Source organism: Passer montanus, unplaced genomic scaffold (genome assembly GCF_014805655.1).
Source record: "Passer montanus isolate IOZ18808 unplaced genomic scaffold, ASM1480565v1 scaffold43, whole genome shotgun sequence".
NCBI classification, from domain to species: Eukaryota; Metazoa; Chordata; class Aves; order Passeriformes; family Passeridae; genus Passer; species Passer montanus.
The window spans coordinates 6,682,015-6,701,983 of NW_024369151.1; the positions used below are offsets into that span (position 1 = coordinate 6,682,015).

Here is a 19,969-nt window from a genome sequence, read left to right on the forward strand (position 1 = left end):
TGCTTTAAAAAAAATGTAAGATAGGTCCATTGAAAGTAAGCAAAGTGTCTTTTCTGACATAAAAGTTTGATGTACAGTGTGAGCACTGCATGTTTCAACTTTATCCCAGGCTCTAAGAGCCAAAAAGTCAAAGTAAGGAGACTGCCTGCATGATGGGTGTTACAGCAAAGATCAGATTGAAAAATTAACAAACCACATCCATTATGGAAAGTGTATTTCAAGCTAAAAATTAAGTTCAAGATGCCAGCAACAGAGGAATACAATTTTTTGGTAATGTGTTTGGAGAACTCATAGTAGAACAGCTGAACTCACAGGCTTAAGAATCTGAATCTGTTACAGTTGAGCAGGTTTTTTCTGACTCCATAACTCTCTTTCATGGCCAGCCGATGAGAAAAGGGGATTTGGAGAAATAGTTCTGTTCTCTTCCAGTAATACTGTCAAAGCATTAATTGCTGGTATAACTGTGGCCAGTGTGGAACCACAACCTAAACATTACAAACCCAGTGCTTCAGGGGAAATGCAATGATAAATTCCATGTGGTATAAGATACAATGATACCGTGCTTTTCTGGCATTTATGTTAAGGAATCCTTGTGTTTAGCTGTTTATTGTCAGCCTTACTCTTTGATGAAAGGACTTGTTGACCCCCTCTCTTGCGTTCTCATACTTAAAGAGTATTCTCACTTCCTTCAGCACTGGAGTGGCAGAAAAAAAGAGGCAATGAGAAGTGTATCCCTGCAGTTCTTTTCATTCAGTTCGTGAATCTTAAAGCCCAAAAGCTTCTTGTGACTAAAGAGGAGGAAGTTAAAACTTGTATTGTGGTGTGTGTGCTCACTTGCATTTTCAGTTCTTGCTGTTGGGTGTGTTCTGTGTTTTGCTGGTTGAACAATCCATTTGATGGGGTTTTCCTGGTTCTCTTCCATTAAAAGGCAGATCGGGAGCGGCGCAGAGAAATTTCCTTACTAGATGACATTTCATCGCAATGTCCGATCGTTTGGGGCAAATAACCAAGGGAAAGGATGGGAAAAGCAAGTACTCGACTCTCAGCCTGTTTGATAAGTATAAAGGAAAGTCAATAGAAGCTATCAGAACTACAGGTAAGAAACACCTCCAGAAGGCTCCTTTTGATCTCTTTTAGTGGTATTGTTGCAGAGCTCGTTCAGGTTGTTCACTCTGTGGGACACAGCTGGGTGGCACTGTTGGTGCAGGTGTCAAAGCCTGTGTTTCATTAAGATCTAGAGGAAAATATCCATGGCTTTTTTATTGTGGAGACATAGAGGAATTACACAGGACAGATGGGGGCTCTTGGCCCTTTTGTTTAGTCTTCTGCAGAGTGGGCAGGTAGCAAACTTGAGTGGAGGCCTTGCCACGGCCTTAGGCTGTGCCAGGGCAGGGCACTTGAGCTGACTGAAGTGCCTTAAGCTGGTCAGACCTTGTGTGAGGTGAGAGTCAAGGGCTGAAGGCCACTGGGAAAGACCCTGAGTTGGTTTTGCAATGGGAATATGACCAAAAGTAGATAGTGGGTTAAAAAAAATGACCTTGCCTGGACTGACTCTGGATTTGGTGTGAGAGTAGAAAACAATAAAATACAATCTTAATAAATGTGGTCTGGTGTGTAGAGCTGGAAAAATGAGACTTCAGGATTCCCAGGTTAGATCACCTGTTTGTCTGCTAAAAGATGGACTTGGGTGGCCATTTCCCCAAGCTGTAAAAAGGTGCTGCTGCTTCTCCTTGGTGAAAGGAAAGAGCTACCTGTGCAAATCCTCCTAAAAGACTCTGTGAGCACTTCGTTGGGGAGAAGGATTTTTCTCCCTCCCACTGTAGGAGCTGTTTGCCAGCTGCTACAACAGACGGCTGCATCTGTGGTCCTGTGGGAAACAACCTGTGTGTTGACATAGCAGCAGCACTTCTGCTGGGGCTGTGCCCAGCCACAGCTTCCTAATTAAGGTTACTTATCTAGCAGGATACAGCCCTCTGACCTGCTGCTGTTCCTTTCTCACCAGTTATTCCTAGACATGGCTTACAGAGTCTTGGGAAAGTTGCTGCTGCCCGGCGCATGCCACCTCCTGCAAATTTGCCTAGCTTGAAGTCTGAGAACAAAGGAAACGACCCCAACATCATTATAGTACCCAAGGACGGTACAGGATGGGCAAACAAGCAGGATCAGCCAGACCAAAAGAGGTGGGTAGAGTGAATCTGTGGTGAGTTCTGTCAGGCAAGCAGCAGTGGTTGTGCACTGCTGTGCTTGGTGTCAGACCTTACAGAGTTCAGTTCTCTGTTGTCCACGCCATCGTAGAGCCATTGTTTTGGCTCCATCTTTTAGCAACTGCCATATTGCCAGGGGTTGTTTTCCTGCCTTCCTTCCCTTTGGTCTCACCTCTGCTGTCTCTGCTCAGTTCCAGTGCGACGGCTGCACAGCTGCAGGAGTCGCTGCCGCAGCAGGGTTTGCAGAAATCTGTCTCCAATTTACAGAAGCCGACACAGTCAATCAGTCAGGAGGTAGGTGCCAGCAGTCTCTGACTGCCACCCTGTTTCCCCTCTCCCCAGGCAGCCTGAGGACTTTAATTGCCTGTGTTGCCTTGCACTTAAGAAAAAGCTCCTGTATAATCAGTTATTGTGGAAGTGACTCTCTTGAGTTCAAGCTGCTGTGCACCAGGAGGTTGTGCTGCAGTTACAGAAGTAAAATACACAGAACTATATTTCTCAGATGTGTGCAGTAGAGTCTAGTGGCAGTCTAGGAAAAAATGGCTGGAATGTGGGATGGCTGGTTAGCACTTCTAAGTTTCGGTTGTAATTCAGACATTGCTTGGTGACAGCAGATCCAGCTCTTGCTCCCAGTCTGATGAGACTTGATAGGAAGAGATCTGGTCATGTGGGAGAAGTAGCCAGTGGTAGGACCTGAAAAAGCTACTGGCAACTAAGAAGGTGTCCCAGAGAGTGCAAGGACCTGACCCCCTATGTGTTGTAGATTTCACACTTCTGGTTTTAAAAGAATTCCTAGCCCTTGAGCTTCAGGGAAATCAGGACAGAAGTTATGTTTTGAAGAGAAGAGTGGTTAATGCATGAGAAAGTAGGGTAGCCTTCAAGCTGAGGTATAGCATGGAACAAATCTGGAAGATTAAGGAGATCATTTGGGAAAATGCAGCGGAACACAAGGAAAGCTTGATGGGAGTACAAGTTGAGGAAATAGTTGGTGAAAATGGGCAGAGGAGACATTAGAGCAGAGCAGAGGATTTTTACTGTAGCATTGTAATGTGCTGGAGTGGGGAACAGCTGACTCTAGTCCCAGCTTGAAGCTGTGGTATCTGGGTGATCTGCAGGCCTGAACCATAGCAGGTGCCAGCCAGGAAATGAGAAACAGTCATGAATCTTAACTGATCCATGTTGGGGTTTCTTTTTGCTTTGTTTTGTTTTCAGAGTACAAATTCAGTGCCAGGTGGACCAAAGTCATGGGCACAGCTGAATGGAAAGCCAGCAGGACAAGAAGGTGGTGAGTATGATAAACAGCCTGATTTTCCCAGACAGGCATGAGATGGGATGGGCTCCATTTCTTCCTGCCCTCCCTGTCAGCCTGGTGCAGAATGGGAGTGAGACCTTCTGAGTCCTGTTTCAGTCTGTGTGCTGTGTTGGCTGGAATGATGCAGCTGAATCAGTTCAGGGCTGCCAGTGCAAGACATGGCTTGAGCAGAATATGTCTCAGGGCCACATTGAACCAGAGCAAGTCATGCTCTTGGGATGCAGCAGGGACTTCTGGGAGGGAAGTCTCTCTGAAGGAGAAAGGATACATTTTCCCCCATCATAAGCATCTTCAGTCAGCCCAGAGCAGTGTGTAACAAAGGTGCAATAAACACTGTGAAATAGGGGGGAGATTGGTTTAGAAGAGAAGAAAGGGACATTGGAGAGGGGAAATCTCGGTATCCCCATGGGCAGTAGCAAGGGGATCTTCACCTAACTGGGTAGTCAGAAGTGAGGCTGGAATGCTCCTGTATCTGTGAGCCAGGGGAATTGCAGTGGCAGTGGGTGGAAGTGGCGGTGGAGCTGCTGCAGGGTGCACTCGCCTACACATTGGCTGAGGCCTTGCTATTAAGTCTCCCTCAGTAACTGTGCTGCTAATGGCTTCTGCTTGACTGAGAATCCTGAAGCAGTGTTAACGTGAGTTGGGAGTTTAGTTGTGTTCAGATGCATCCATTTCCACGCAGGAGGTGGTTTCCAGCTGCACTGAGTAGTGCCATTAAAACCATAGTGAGAATAACAGCTCAGTTCCACTGGTCTAATGTGAACAGACCTGGGACCATTCAGTTGTCAAGTGAAATTGCAGAGATATTTAAAAGAAATGAGACAGCTGCTGATTGTAGAAACAGAGGGGACAAATTTATCCTAAATTAAATGAGGCCCTTAATGAGAGGGTGTTTCTCAAAGGCTAAATGTTAAAGCAGAAACTTGTATTGTCTGAGACTGGTGGCCAGTGCAAAGACTGTCTTGTTTGGTTAATTGGTACTTTTTTGACTCTTTCTGTGTACACCTCCTGTACAGTCATTTTGAAATCTGATCATCTAACAATGTTCTTAAAGGATTTTTTGAAAACTCATTCTAGGTCACACTTAACAATATAGAGTTCTCAACCCAAGAAAACAGTTGCCTATGTGGCTAAGAGCAGCTTAATTAGAAGGTAATTGAATCACAGAAGCATCAGAAATCTGTCTGAAAGGATTTCTTAGGCCATCCCATGCTTGCACCTCTTTTCTAGTGGCACTGAACAATTGCTTTTCCTTCTTAGCAATTCAGGTATTACAGACAAACAGGAGAATCTCTTGCTTTTTGCTCTTTTTAAGTCTTAGAGCTCTAAAATCTCTTTTTTCATCTGTCTAAAATTTAAGGTGTTTCGTGCAGCTGTTGCAGAGTCTTCCCTGCAAATTTCACATGGGAGGTCTTGTGCAGTGTGCAAGTTCCAGAAAACTGGGAAAAAATTGAAATTACTTAAGCCAGTCTGTCTTGATTCTTCAGGGCAAGGGAGGAGAAAGATAGATGAGACTCTTGTCAAGTCTGCAGTACTCATGGCTGATACTCCTAATGTAATTCTGAAATGCCATTTTAAGAGAGCTTTAGCCAAGTAACACTAAGAAACAATTCCCAAAATGCAATTCTTTTAATGTGTAATAGTACAATAATGCTTGTAATTTCCTTTTATTCAGTGTTATCTTGCCAACAGATTTAGGAGAATTGCTGTGTTTCGTGTTCCAGTCACTGGCAGATCTTTAGAATTGACAGAGAACTGTTGTTCTGGAGTGACTGATGACTCAGCAAGACAATTTGCCAGTGACTAGAAATGAGCCTGGCCTGGTCTGTCTGGTGATCTGCATCATGAAAATGCTGCAGCAGGGAGGAGAGCACAGCACATCTGTCCTTACCTGTGGTGTTTCACTGATACATCGACAGAAATTTTAACAATAGACTTCCCTGGCAGAGTGAGGTCTGAGCAAAACGAGTCTGAATAGAGATGTCAAACACTTGATAGCAGGGTATCATTTATGAGTGATCTTGCAGAATTTATGTCTCTGCCTCTGTCTGAATTCTGTACTTCACAAAAATAATTGGAAGCTGAGAAAGTTCACTGACTTCATTGAATGTGAGACTTTAAATGAAGATCCTGAGTGTGGGAGTGCTGGGTGAGGACATGTGTTGTTGTGTTGGTGACAATGTCTGAGAGTGTTGGGGATGTGAAGTGAGGTGCTGGTACGATAGTAATTTGGGTTTAAATGTGCCAGAGGCCCAGATTCCCAGGAAACACATTTCCAGGCTGATCTCATAAGGGAGTTGAAGCAGTGGAAAGATCTTCTCTGAGTCCCACACTTATTTGTCTGACAGGTTCAAGGGCCTCAAGCCGACTGTTATCCTTCTCTCCCGAGGAATTTCCGACGCTGAAAGCAGCTGGAGAGCAGGACAAGGTTGGCAAAGAAAAGGGCGCCTTAGATCCGTCGTATGGGCCAGGACCAAGCCTCCGCCCCCAGAGTGAGTGCAGGGTTTTGTCTGTCTGCCTTATCCCAGCCCATAACCCCACTGACCCTGTTGTGGGCAGAGGGTGCCAGTTCACCCCCTGAACTTCATCCTTGCATTTCCTTTTATCTTTTTATGAGCTTACACGTGTCTGGCTGCTTAGCAGATATCACAGATTGGCATGCAGTGCTGATGTTCTGTGGTCCAGACAGCCAAGTATGGACTGTCATCTACTACACTGTTTTATAAAAATTGCTGTGTGATGTTGCAAAGCAGGCCCCTTCCCAGGCTGGGGGAGCCACAGTGAAATCAGTGTGTGGTGTAATGTGGCTTCTCTTTCACTGTTTCTGCATCTAATTGGCCTTAATTCTTCAGGGTAAGGACTGTGGAGATGGGGAGCACTCTGGTAGGAGTTCAGGTTTATTGGCAAATAAGGACACCACTGGTGCAGCAATTACTTAGTAGTAACAGCTGATGCTGCTCCTCTCTTAAGAAAATAAACACAGTTGGAAATTCTTCTTGGTCCTTGATATTTTTCTACAACCTTAGGGTAATTAGGTCTTGACCAGAGTACTTGAGGTTTCGAGACTTTCTGGCAGAGTGGCTGCCTGCATTTACAAATATTAACATAATTATGACCTCCTTTCCAGATGTCACCAGTTGGAGGGAGGGCGGTGGGAGGAACGTCACCTCTGCCACATCTCTGACCGCCTCCCCTGCTGAGCTGGGCAGCAAAACCTCCAGCACTGGAGACGGGGCCCCCTCCTCAGCGAGCGCCAGCGATGCCAAGGAGCCGTCTCTGCGCCCAGCTCAGCCCGCCCGCAAAGGGGCCTCGCAGTTCATGGGCAACGTCTACCAGCCACCCACCTACCATGACATGCTACCTGCTTTTGTGAGTGACCCTTTCTGCGTGTCTCTGTGGTGACCTTCGTTATTGAGATAAAGGGGGAGTTGAAGGCAGGTGGGATGTGTTTTCTGGACTCTCAGTTGGCTGCTAGGGTTTGCTCAGGGATCCTTCTCTTGACATGTTTTTAGTTTGTGTAGCACAGCCTTGCTCAGTGTAAAGAGAAGTTGTCTCTTTCCCTCTGGAGCTGGAGAAGGAGCCATTAGCACGTGGCCTGTTGGGCAGCCAGATGTGAAATGTTTGTTTCCCCTTTGTGTGGGTGCAGCTACCATGCACGTGTTGTAACCTAATCTGGGTAAACCTTCCTGTGGCAAGGAGAAAAACCAGGCTGTTGTGCTTTGCCTCGTTCCAGATGTGTCCACAGCAGCCGTCTGAGACCCCTGCGTCGCTGGACCGAGGGTCTTTCCCCGTTCCTCAGCTTCGGCTTGAGCCCCGGGTACCTTTCAGACAATTCCAGATGAATGACCAGGATGGGTAAGGCTGCCATCACTTTCCTACTTGAGAGGCAGGTTTAGGGTGTGACATGAACCTTAAACTAGGCAAGAATTTGGGGCAGGGATCAAGCTGCATGTGTGAAGCTGCAGGCACCAAAGGTGAACCCTGTTTTTACCCAAAGCAGCAGTGCTTTTCTCCATCTACAACAGCAGCTGAAATGTTGCAAGATTATGGGCATTGTGTGTCTGAAGAGCAGGGAGACATGGAATTTGGGGTGTGATCCTAGACTGGAGGGGTTGCAGCTCTGATCTGTAAGTTGTAGGAAGTGGGTACCAGGTAGACAAGGGGAAGAAACTACTGGACAGGGAGAGAAACTTGAATATATTGTATATAAGCGTGTAGTAGAAAAGGACTGATGTGGTGTTACAAGCTCAGCTCTGCATTCTTTGATTTTCTTTTTGCTGTTTCTGACCCATTCTGTGTTTTCCTGCAGAAAAGAGAACAGGCTCAGCCTGTCTCGCCCAGCACGCCCAGTTCGGCAGCAGCTGGAGCGAGTGCCTCGGCCCACCATCATCAATGCAGAGAACCTGAAGGGGCTGGATGAGCTGGACAACGATGCAGATGATGGATGGGCAGGTGAAGTGCCTTCAATGCTCTAGCTTTGTGTAGTTGTGAAATTGGTGTAAATGATGACACAATGGATCCTTCTGATCCTTCCATCACATTGTGCTCAAGGAACTGGATCTGAAGACTCCTTAAAATCTGAAAACACCAAGCACAGCAGGAGGGATAGTACTGTGGGTGCTGGGAAAGAGGGTTAGTCCTACCTTTACAGTTGTGGCATTCAGTATTCAATTGCACACAGTCTGGCTTGGGGGCTGCCTGCTCATTTGCAGCCCCCACTCCCACCCAGGCTGTTTGCTGCTCCTCCCCTGGGAGCAGTCCAGCTGTTCACTAGTGTGTGTCCACACTGCTCACATAATTTCTTGCCTGATCTAGCTGAAGTTGTCCCTGCTCACTGAGGGAGGTTGGTAGATGACATTAAAGGTCCCTTCCAACCCAAGCTATTCTGTGATTTCCAGGACCAGTGCTGGACATTTGGCTTTGTGAGTAGTTCATGCCAAGCCTGCGTGTCCTGTAATTTAGTGCTAAACGGGGGCATAACCTTTATCTCAGGACAAGAGATCTCAGACCTATTTCTCTGCTCTCAAAATCTGTTATCCCTTGCTGCCTTTGTAGGCATTCATGATGAAGTGGATTATTCTGAGAAACTAAAGTTTAGTGAAGATGAAGAAGAGGAAGAAACTCTTAAAGATGGACGACAGAAGTGGTAAGAAGTCACTGTGTTTGCACCTAAGTTTACCTTTAGTAAAAGTGAGCAATACCAGGATCTTAAAAAACTTGTTGTAAATGTGGAGTGTTGATCCCTCTGATTTGTTACTGTGACTTCATTGATTTTACTGGGCATTGTTTGAATGGTCTTCAAGGATATGTGTAGGTCTAGCAGCTGACTGCCAGTTTGCCAGGCTTTTTTCCTCCTCTTTTCTCACCTTTATCCTGCTGCACAATAGTGGAGTTGATCCTTGTGCACCTTAAGAGAAGCACATCACTGTTCTGCTGTTTTTTTGTGATCTTTCCTTTTTATTAGAGTCAGCTGCCTTTGCCACTTCATTAGGCTCCAAGTGCTTTTTGAAGCAAGTATCAAATGCAATAATAAAGCTGTTTATGTGACAGGAACAGCTGGGATCCCAGAAGGCAGCGACAGTTGTCCCTGAGCTCTGCAGACAGTGCAGATGCCAAGCACACCTTGGAGGAAGGAAAGAACTGGAATGATTCAGTTGGCTTGTCCCGGCCAGTCCGGAAAGCACAGGATTCCCAGCAGCCTCCAAGGAAGCTGAATGGCTGGAGCTCTGCCTCAGAATACCAGGTAGGTTGAACTCATGAGGGTGAGCTGGAAGCCCATCACTGTCCCTAAGAGGCCAGTTTGACATTTTATTGGAAATGGGATGCTGATGAATTTCTCTATTCTTAGTTTATATCCACCTGGAGAGAAATCTATCTGCATAACTTCCACTAGGGAAAAGAAATTGAAGCTGGTCCAGAACAGTGGGCTTGTCAGTGAGAAAATGAAGTTACTGAACCAAATATCAATAACACTTTCCAGTAACTGGGGAATTTGTGTTTGAGGATAGAGGGGAGGGAGTCAGAAGGGGATATTGTCACCATGGGATGCAGATCTCAAGATAGAGGAACTAGTTGGGTCATGCTTATGGAGGAATGTTTTTTCTCTGGCAGAAACCTGCAATGGGAAGTGTTCTCAGACAGCAGTCCCTCGAGGATAAAGAAGAAAAGGTGCCTGTGAGACAGAAGTTTGTGCACTCTGAGATCTCTGAGGCTGTCGAGAGAGCCAGGAGGCGACGGGAGGAGGAGGAGCGGCGAGCCAGGGAGGAGCGCCTGGCAGCCTGTGCTGCAAAGCTCAAGCAACTTGATCAGAAATGCAAACTGGCTCAGAAGAGTGGGGAGACACAGAAACACACAGAGAATGAAGATGTGCGACCTGCCAGCACAGAGAAAAACACTGCACAAGAGAATGGCCCTGCTTTCCGTAAAGGTACAGAAGCACTGCCTGCCTCACCCTGTAAAAATTGCTTTTTTTGCTATTGTGCTGATCTTTTAGCTGGAGTGGGGGAATTCCTGGGAGGGAGTGTTCAGAGGGTCCTTCAGCTGCCCTTGAGGGATCAGCTGCTGCTTGTATTCTGCAGAGTATTGTGCATTGTTGACAAAGGTTGGTTAAATAAAAAAAAGCTATTAAAACAAATGCAAACTTCTTCAGTTGCCTTTATCTGTGCTCAGTGAGCTGTGCTAGCAGAGGGCTTGTTAGAATGGGCCTTGTGGGCTTCTCATGATTGGATGATAATATTAAGTGCTCGTGGCCATAGATCAGAAAACCGGTAAGAGCTGCCAGCTTTAAGGACTGATGGGGAAAAGGACTTTCTCCACAGTGCTTAAGCAGAAGGCTGATAGCAAAGGAAAATATCAGAATTTATCATTAAAATAAGATAGACAAAACCCTCTGTAGGGCTGTTTAGGTAAAGGATATGCTGTATTTGACTGTAGTAAGGTTCAGCCATGTATTACAGTCAGGACATGCCCACAGCTGTGTATGTTGTGTGGTGATGGTGCACTCCCAACTCGGCCATGAGCAGGCTCCTGAGGGCTTGTTTTCTTCTCTGCAGCAACCCCTGAGTTTCACACGCAGGATGCCTCTGTTGGCTATCTGGAAGAGGAGAGTCCTGCTCCAGCAGCAGCAGCAGCCCAAAGCAGCAGTGAGGAGGAGCTCAGAGAAGCTCCCTCGCCAGCACAAGAATTCAACAAATACCAGAAGTCTCTTCCCCCACGATTCCAGAGGCAGCAGCAGCAGCAACAGCAGCAGGTAAATGGCTCACAACCCATTTCCTGAACTCCCAGTGAACCATTGTGTTTGCTCACTTCTCAACACCCTCAGTCTTTGGGCTGGGAGGAAATAAATGGGGTTTTACCCTGGCCTTTTTCAGTACTTCTCATCATGCAAATGTCCTGTCTGATTGGGTAGAAAGGCTCTCTGTATGCTACATGAGTTTTCCTTGTACCCTGTGATAGGTACAAGGAATAGGGCTCTGCCAGGTTTGTCACTTGCCTGGGAGAAAAATACACTGCTGTCAGAAATGTTGACTTGTCTTGCACGGTTGTCTGGGCATCTCCTGACAGCTGGAACTCTTAGGACTGTGTGGTTTGTGGCAGAGCTCTGGTTTGCAAATGTTCATGAGCAGGAGAAGCTGCGGATGTTCCCACATCCAAAACCACGGGCATGTGAGTGACTCTCTCAACCTCCCTTGGCCTGGCCCAGGGGAGGTTCTGTTCCTTGAACCTAATGAACATGTCTTTTTACTCTTTGGCACAAGATGAGCTGCTGTTCTTCAGCACTGCTGCAGTGCCTGAATACACAGGACAGGGGAAGGGGAAAGGGAAACTCTTGGGGTTCAGCTGCTTCCATTTCACTCAGCACTTGCTGTGTCCTTACATTGTAGATATGAGCAGCCATTTGCTTGCCAGGGGCAAACTGTGCTTAGTTTGGCAAGCTCCTGCTTCTGGGCTTGGAGGGAGTTCTGGAGTGGCACACTTCTCATTCCACCTCCTGCCTTTGCAGAGGGCTGGTCCTTTGCTATGCTCTCATCTAAAACCTACTTGGATTTTTTCTGTGAGGCTCTTTGAGATCATTGTTTTCATCGCACCATAAAAATGTTTGGTCTTAAATGTTTCATTTTTGTGGCATTGAAAACTCTTCTGGGGCACTGAGACATCAGCTGAGCTGCTTTGTGCTTCTTGGCTCTTGCCTGACCTTTCAGTGCTGTATGTGCCATACGTGCCATGCAGCTTTGCTGCCAGATGCAGTGAGCCTCTGTAGCAGCAGAGTCAAACCCAGGGACAGAGTATTCAGGCTTCAGATAATGCAAAGTTAATTGCCATTCTTCATAAAATAACCACTTGAAATGGGATATCATCAATGCTGCTGCAGATCTTAGTGAAGAGCTCACAATTGGCTTTTGCTCAGTAATTGCTCTTTTATGGATGTTCCCCGTGCTCATTGCTCGGCAGTTGACATTTTCATGATTCAGATGTACAGCAGCAAATGCTGCCTAATGTTACTCTTGAAAAGAGATGCTCTTAAACTAAAAAGAATTGGTTGTCTTTGCTGTCATGCTAATAATACCACAGGTCATCAGTAGTGGAAGAACATGAAGTTTTATTTTATTTTCCTCTTATCCTCTTATTATGTATGAGTATTGTAGTAAGTATGAGGCAGTGCATGTTGTATGTATGTATGTATTGAGTAGTATGTATGAGGCAGTGCATGTTTTGGCTGGCTTGTATTGCTGCTTTGGTAGCTCCATGAAAAGAATAAAGTGCAAAAGTATTGGTATTGTGAAGGAAATATTTTCTCCAAGGTACCAGAGGACTAGGTAATGTAGATATAATCTGCATTTATCAGAGCCTTCCCTGCTGTAATGATGTGTCAGATTCAGATTTAAAGGTGTCTCTTTTGCTCTGCAGTTGGGGATTGGCTTTTTTAATAACAGTTACAGTATCTGACACTGTTGTAAGTTTAGCAGAAAAATGTGGTGGCACATTCGGCAGGTAAGTAGATGCATTTGATGTTAATTGGAGCTGTTCAGTGTTTGAAAACTTTCTTCAGTATGCAAAACTCCTTTCAAATATATATTATTTTTGGACCTTCAGCAAAAGTTAAATGTCAAATCAAATTAACATCATGACAGTCCTCGGCTGAGGGAAGGTGGACTGGCTGTGTGGGAGATGGGGAAACAACCTGCAAGTGCCAGCCTGTCTCTGAGGGATGCCCAGGAAACACTGTAAAATATTAATAGCTCTTTTAATGTGATTTAAGTTGTTTTTGTCTAATCTGTTAACCTGACAGGGGTGGAACTAATACATCTACACACTAAATAAATTAAAGATGCATTTCCTGAAAAATGCAACATCTTCTAAAGTGTTTGGTTCCAGTTATGAAGTGGTGTTTGACAGGAAGTTGTCCTGTGTTCGTAGGAGTGTTGAGAAGATGCAAATTGTGGTCTTAAAGCTGATCAGTTTTGTTTGGCCACATAGCCTGGCCCACAGTGGTGTGATAGCCTGGCTGCTCGGTATTTACAGAATAACAACTGCCACATTCCCAGCTGGTAGTGAATTACCCCTGTCTGCTCCACCCTCCCATCTGATTAGAGATTGATCTTTTGATGGATGGCATGCGTTTTCCTTTGGCTGACCAGTACATCAGTGTGATTGCTGGCACCACAGCCGTGTCCAATGGCCCATCCTGTTCCCTGCAGGAGCAGCTGTACAAGATGCAGCACTGGCAGCAGCAGGTCTATCCTCCCCCATCCCACTCCCACCCCCAGAGGACGTTCTACCCGCCGCACCCGCAGATGCTGGGCTTCGATCCCCGCTGGATGATGATGCCATCCTACATGGACCCTCGCATGGCCCAGAGTCGCACCCCCGTGGATTTCTACCCTTCAGCCCTTCACCCTTCAGGTGAGGTGTTCTCCGTGTTTATCTTGGCTGTTGAGTTGGTTCACATCTGGAAATTCGCTGTGTGTCTTAACCTCTGTGCACACTTTGCGTTCTGGCTGGCATCCCTTCTCTGGGGATGAGAAGGGATTGCAGTAGGAAGTGGTGGGAGACTGGCAGGGAGGACATGTAGACAGGTGTCTATCCATTCTCTGCACTGCAGTGGGAGACCTTCTCTTGACTGCTTTGTGACCTTGGTGGATGTGACTGATCTTGCCCCTTGGAGGAGAGGGTAGCAGATCCACTGATCTTGCCTGTTGGAGGAGAAGGATAAGTTTTGGAGATACTGTAATCATGTGAAATCTTAATAGACCTCTTTGTGGGATAGGGAAACCCTACCCCTGTAATTCCTGAACTGTTTGCACTTTGCACCTTCCTCTCTTGTCCTAATCTGCAGAGGTGTAAACATGAGGATGTATAAATCATTCCCTGGACTTGGTGAATTGCTTGATCCCAAGCCAGTGATGCTGTGTAGTGTCTGTGTGGGCTGGGCTCTGAGAGCTGTGTCATCTTCTGTGTCACTCCAGGTGCATTTCCCAGCTGTGCATTTTCCAAGCACACACTCCCCTTTACAAGGGAGGTTTCCATGGCTGCAGTCACCTACTGCCTGAGAAGGAAGGGAAGTTAAGCTAGGAGATTGTTAAATTCTTCTTGTCTGTGAAATCCTGGTGCTAATGGCATGAACTCTGTTGTGAGCAGGAATTATGAAGCCCATGATTCAGCAGGACTCCATCAGTGCGAGCAGCTGTCGGTCTGAAGATCAGAACTGTCAGGCAGGGCAGGCAGAGAGGAAGACTGCTCCCTTGGATCCTGTGCCAGTGTGGGGCCAGGACAGCTACACCTCCCTGCAGAGCAAAGGATACTCCTTGTCACATCAGAAACAGGCTGACAACATGAGCATGGAGGGGCTGCATGCCAGGTGAGTGCAGAATTCCCCTGTCCTCATGCATGCTGGGATGGGAGGTGCTCTTGTAAGCCATCTGCTGAAAAGCAGGTGTAGAGCTGGCCTGAAAGACAGGCCCAGGTACTCATCTGGGAGCACCCTTACACTCCTTAGTGTTTACAGACGCAGGTGAGTGTAGAATTCCCGTCCTCATGCATGCTGGGATGGGAGGTGCTCTTGTAAGCCATCTGCTGAAAAGCAGGTGTAGAGCTGGCCTGAAAGATGTCTGTGAACAGGCCCAGGTTCTGATCTGGGAGCACCCTTACACTCCTTAGTGTTTACAGACTAGGTTATTCAGAAGTTTTCTGTCTGACCAGCTGTTTGGAGGGAGAGGGGGCCCTATATAAAAAAACAATGAGTGAAAAATTCTGATGCTTGCTAGTTTGTCTCCTACTTTGTTTGGACATTCTAAAACCAATTATTTGTTTTCTGATCTCCACATAGTTGGTTAAATAATTTCTTAAGTTTGCTGCCCATCATAGGAACTGTTTTCTTTATCATGCATTGATTTAACAAACCAGGCAGTACAGCCTGGGGCTACAGTAGCTCTGCCCAGCATTTTGGTATTTATAGGTCAATTGCCTCATGGTTTACCATAAACCTCAGTTTATTTCTTTTCACCTCTTGTATCCAGCCTGGGCCCTTGGAGATGTCCTGTGTTCTGCATTACCTGACATTTTTTCCTTTGTTTCATTCTCAGGAATGAAAGTTACTCTGCTTCTGGAAGGCCGGAGAGTCTGAGCACTCAGCGTGATCTCTTTGAGGAGAGAGGGGAGGAGTACTTGAATGCTTTTGACAAGAAGGCCCAAGCAGACTTTGACAGCTGCCTGTCTTCTCAGAGGATAGGCCAGGATCTCTTGTTCCAGCACCAGGAGAGTGTGCAAGAAGCCTGTCCTGCTGGCAGCCGCCATGCAAACCTGAGGTGTTCACCCCTGGAGCCTGATTTTATCCAAGCAGAGAAGAAGCCTGAATATAACGGTTGGGATATCAGCCACCATCAGAAACCTGCAGAGACAGCAGCAGAAGTTGCTGAAGAAGTACCCCGGGATGAGCAGTCCTTCAGTGCTGACCCCTGGAAGAAAGAAGGAGCCAGTACCAAGCAGGCCCCTGAAGAGACAGCAGAGTGGGCTCCTGAGAGCCGCAACACCAGCGGGCAGCCCCAGGAGCAAATGGGGAGGACACGGAGGTCAGGTCCCATTAAAAAACCAGTCCTGAAAGCCCTCAAGGTGGAAGAGAAGGAGAAGGAGATGGAGAAGGTTAAACTGGAGGGAGAGGACAGCTCACGCCCGCTGAAGGAGAAGGCAGCTGTTCAGAAGGTAGAAAATGAGTCAGATGACTCTGCTGCCTTGCTGAACTCCACGCGTTACCTGCTGGATGACAAAGGTTCTTCCCAAGCCAGCCTTGCACGAGAGGCTGAGAAGTCTCAAGAGGAAGAAGAGGAGGAGGAAGAAGAAGAGAAGCCAGAAAGAACCTGGGAGAGCAAACTATCCAGGGAGAGCAGTGATCTCCCTCCCACAAAAAGAAACAACTGGATCTTCATTGATGAGGAGCAAGCCTTTGGTGGGAGAGGTCAAGGGCGTGGGCGAGGGAGAGGCTTCAGAGAGTTCACCTTCAGAGGCCGAGGCACGGTTGTGAGCAGCAGGGGGGTCTACAACAATAACCAGAGGAGCAGCCGGGGCCGAGGGCTCCGGGAGTTCAACCAGCCAGAGGATTTCCCCAGAGGCAAGCCAAGGCGCCGGATTGCCAGCGAGACACACAGTGAAGGGTCAGAGTACGAGGAGCTCCCCAAGCGTCGCCGGCAGAGGGGCTCTGAGAACAGCAATGAAGGCTCTGTGCTGGACAGGGAGGACAGTGATTTGAAAAAGGGAGACTTCAAAGAGTCTTGGAGGTCCAACAAAATCTATTCAGATGATCACAATAGCCTGGATCCTAAGATGAGGGCTCCAAGAGCCTTTGGGAGATCACTGCCACCAAGACTGAGCAACTCTGGCTATGGGCGAAGGGGGTTCATGGGTAAGGAGCCCACCCAGTGGCAAGGCAGGAGTGGGGGAGGAGGGTGGCAAGACTACAACCACACATCTCCATCAGACACTTTTGGGAGCAGGCAGCAGTCTGACAGGGACTACATTCAGGATTCTTACAAACACACGGATTCCTTCTCCAGCCGGGTTTTTGATGAGAGTCATCTGGATGACAAAAGGCACTTTTTCCAGGAGGATTACTCAGCAGATCAGGAGAACATAGAGAACAGGCCCTTCAGGAGGCGGCGTCCTCCTCGCCAGGACAAACCCCCACGGTTCAGGCGCCTCAGGCAGGAGCGGGAATCAGTCGGGCAGTGGAACCCCGAGGAGGGAGGCAATAATCTGCTACCCGGCCAGTGGCCAGGCAGACCCAAACTGGGCACTGCAGAGAAGAGCAGCATGTCGGGCAGACGCTCTCCTGAGCTGTCCTACCAAAACTCTTCAGACCATGCCAATGAGGAGTGGGAAACAGCATCTGAGAGCAGTGACTTCAGCGAGCGGCGGGAGAGAAGAGATGGAGCTCCAGAGAGTGAGGGCCAGCTGGAAGGTGGCCTTGGCACTGGGAGCTTGGGAGAGAAGCGGGAGCTGGCAAAGAGGAGCTTCTCAAGCCAGAGGCCACTGGTGGACAGGCAGAGCCGCAAGGCTGAGCCAGCAGGGTTTGCAGAGCAGTCTGTCAGGACTGGTGTGGGAGCAGCTTCCAGATACGAGAGCCAGCAGAATGGGACCCTGATAAAGAGCAAAAGGTAAAGTTGTTTTCTCATCTGTGGTATATGCAGATGTTGGAGTGGACATGCACCCCATGCATTTTCTTCTTGTCACTCCTATTTGCATTCTGACAAAACTAAATCCTTTCCCTTCTTTCTGTGTAGGTCTCCAGAAGAAGGAGGAGGCCTTGGCAACACCAGTGGTGGGAGCAGCCACTCCATTTATAGCTTGGATAGGGCCTCCCATGTGAACTCGGAGAGTGCTGAGGGGCCAGGTAAAAAGCCTGAAAAGGAGCACAAATCCACTGCACAAAGAGCAAGTGAGAAGGGAGAGGCCTTGTCACAGTTTGAACTGAGTTATGGAAGTGAGTATCTTGATTCATTTGTTTCTTTAAGAGGATAACATATGGCTGACTGATTAAAGCCAGACTGATTCTATCCAGTGTAATTTTTAATATCAGGTTAGGGACTTTTTTTTTCCCCATTTATTTAAAGAAACAAGAAAATTCTTGTGTATCTAAATACAAAAATGGAAGGTAAAATTGTTGTTAAATTTTAAATGCAAACATCTCAGCCTGATCTGACAGTGTCTCTTACGTTTCTTCTATAGAAAGTTTGTGTTTAGGAGAATATTTCTGTATTTCTCTCTAAGATGCTAATGTATTTTAAGCTTAAAATTTATGTTGTGTGAAGGAAGTTGAGGGAGCATCCAGAGTGGAGAATTTAAGGCTGAGCTAATGGCAAAGAGGCAAGAAATTAGTATCTCTGAAAAGACAGTTACCTGAGTTATCACACAGCTCCTCTGGCTGAAGTGTGCTCATCTTGAAACAGAGGAGACAGCAAAGTCCTGTGAGATAAAGTGGCTGGTAGATGTCAGCAGACTGTGATTTTGTTTTCTAAAGGTAGCTGCTGTGTTGCTAGGTGAACTTACTGTGGCATGGATCCTCTTTGGACTGCACTGTTTAAATTATTGCAACTACAAGGCTTTATATGCACACACATGTGCACTGTATTCTCTGTGTGCTTTGTTCAGGTACCATCATTGATAATCGGGTGTCGAACACAGCAGAAGAGAATGAAGTTGGTTCCATGGCAGGGGAAGGCTTCATTGAGGTTCTTACCAAAAAGCAGCGTCGTTTGCTGGAAGAGGAGCGAAGGAAGAAGGAACAGGCTGCTCAGGTGAGGAATGGGAGGCACAAAAGTTGGATCTGTTCCATGGATTGCATTGCCATCAGAGAAACAGGGCCCCAGAAAGGGTTTGTATGAACAGAAAAACGTATAGTTGACAGTGCCAAAGTAGTACAGATCCTGTCTTGGGCCCCAGAAACTTATTTAGGGCCGCTGGTCTGAAAAGAAGAGTTTGATTTCTGACTGTTCTTGGCTTGCAGCAGAATTGCTAATTGGGAGTTAAGTTTCTAGAATGGTCTTCATCCAAAGCAGCTTGGCTCTCTAAGCCAGCTGCTGGCTGTAGTTGGTGGGATATTGGGCAGCAGGAGCAGTGCAGGACTCTGCACTCTGACTGTGTTTTTGCCAGAAGAAAACCTCACACTGCAAAAAGCAGCTCTCTCCAGCTCTGTTAGACTGGGGGAACCTCCCAGCCTGACACCTGTGCCTTTCCTGTCACAGGCACCAGCCAAGGCCCGCGTCCTTCAGTCGCGCATTCCACCACGGTTTGCTAAGAAGCAGAACAGCCTGTGCTTGGAGCAGGGTGATGTAACAGTGTCTGGAAACAGCCTGGGCACAGAGATCTGGGAGAGCAACAGCCCAGGTAGGCTTGAGTCTGATTGTTCCAAAGGGTTTCACAGAGCTGGAGTCCTCTGGGATGTGCAGCAAGGATGGGGTCCATGGTTCAGAGGAGGCAACCCTCTCCTGTCTGATGCTGGGAGTGGGCGGGGAGCTGGCAGACATGTGGAGTAGCCTCTGTTCTAAGCTCTGCTGTTCAGCCATCCTGCTCCTGTTGCTGGCCATGTCAGTCTCCTAATCTGCTTCTTGGGTCTTTGTTTCACATCAAGATCCTACTATACAGCATCTTATAGCTGCTTGGGCTGGATCTACTTGAGACTCTTTCTTATTTTGCTTTCCTTCATTTTCTCATCTCTAGTCCTGAACAGCTAGTGCCTCCCTTGTTTCTCTCTGACCTGTCTTTCTCTTGTTGTTATGTTGCCTAAGAAATCTCTTCCCTGTTCTCTACTCTCACTCCTCATACCCTGTGTTCTCTGCTGCATCATGTCTCAGATGTCTGGGCAACACTTAATATTCTGAGGTGGTGAAAATACTCTTTCTCATGTCTAGAAATGGAAGGTTGATGGTGTAATATGTACAGGGTGTGCTCATAGCTGTGTTTCAAGCAGCTGAACCCTGCCCTCCATTCTCTTCCAGCACTTTCCGTTCAGTCTCCTGGCAGTGATTCCTGGAGCAAGCCTGTAAATACCTTTAATGGTACTGAGTCCAGCACTGAGGTAAGTGGCTCCTAAGGTGCTCTTCAAGGTATTGTATGTATAAAGTATTAATGCAGGTGGCTTTTATGCTTCTCATTGCTCCATCTGTGCTTAGTGACTCTCAGCTCTGCTTGTGCCATTTTAAACTGTCTCTTTGCAGTTTTAATTTGAGCTTGACGTTGTTCAAATCTTGACCAAAAGAACCAAGCAGTGCTTGGTGTGTGTGGGTATAAATCTGGAGTAACTGTGTGATAGAGCTGTTCCAGGGTTATGCTCATCACTGGGTGCACACTGTGGTTGAGGAGGGTGGAATCCCTTAGGTGCTTCGTGCCTTGTGCATGTGGGCAGCGTGTAGCCTTAACGCAGGGAAGGCAGAGGAGTTCCTGAATAGTTCATATCTGGACACTA

General features: G+C 47.1%; 1 protein-coding gene across 8 annotated transcripts in view; it reads left to right on the forward strand.

Moving 5' to 3' along the window:
- PRRC2B (proline rich coiled-coil 2B) overlaps nt 1-19,969 on the forward strand; it is a 46,542-nt gene that overhangs the window by 12,325 nt on the left and 14,248 nt on the right. For 7 of the 8 annotated variants that reach the window (XR_005628744.1, XR_005628745.1, XR_005628746.1 and 4 more), the window contains exons 2-20: nt 929-1,096; nt 2,003-2,180; nt 2,396-2,498; nt 3,417-3,489; nt 5,865-6,008; nt 6,644-6,885; nt 7,250-7,371; nt 7,826-7,968; nt 8,572-8,662; nt 9,067-9,259; nt 9,628-9,943; nt 10,569-10,765; nt 13,215-13,419; nt 14,155-14,374; nt 15,099-17,162; nt 17,289-17,488; nt 18,157-18,302; nt 18,750-18,891; nt 19,503-19,582. Coding sequence is in view for 5 of the 8 variants with exons in the window: in XM_039720005.1 (XP_039575939.1) it covers nt 982-1,096; nt 2,003-2,180; nt 2,396-2,498; nt 3,417-3,489; nt 5,865-6,008; nt 6,644-6,885; nt 7,250-7,371; nt 7,826-7,968; nt 8,572-8,662; nt 9,067-9,259; nt 9,628-9,943; nt 10,569-10,765; nt 13,215-13,419; nt 14,155-14,374; nt 15,099-17,162; nt 17,289-17,488; nt 18,157-18,302; nt 18,750-18,891; nt 19,503-19,582 (4,974 nt within the window). In the remaining 3 variants the exon portion in view is untranslated. The remainder of the gene's footprint in view (nt 1-928; nt 1,097-2,002; nt 2,181-2,395; nt 2,499-3,416; nt 3,490-5,864; nt 6,009-6,643; nt 6,886-7,249; nt 7,372-7,825; nt 7,969-8,571; nt 8,663-9,066; nt 9,260-9,627; nt 9,944-10,568; nt 10,766-13,214; nt 13,420-14,154; nt 14,375-15,098; nt 17,163-17,288; nt 17,489-18,156; nt 18,303-18,749; nt 18,892-19,502; nt 19,583-19,969) is intronic. The other variant, XM_039720006.1, reaches the window with a different exon arrangement.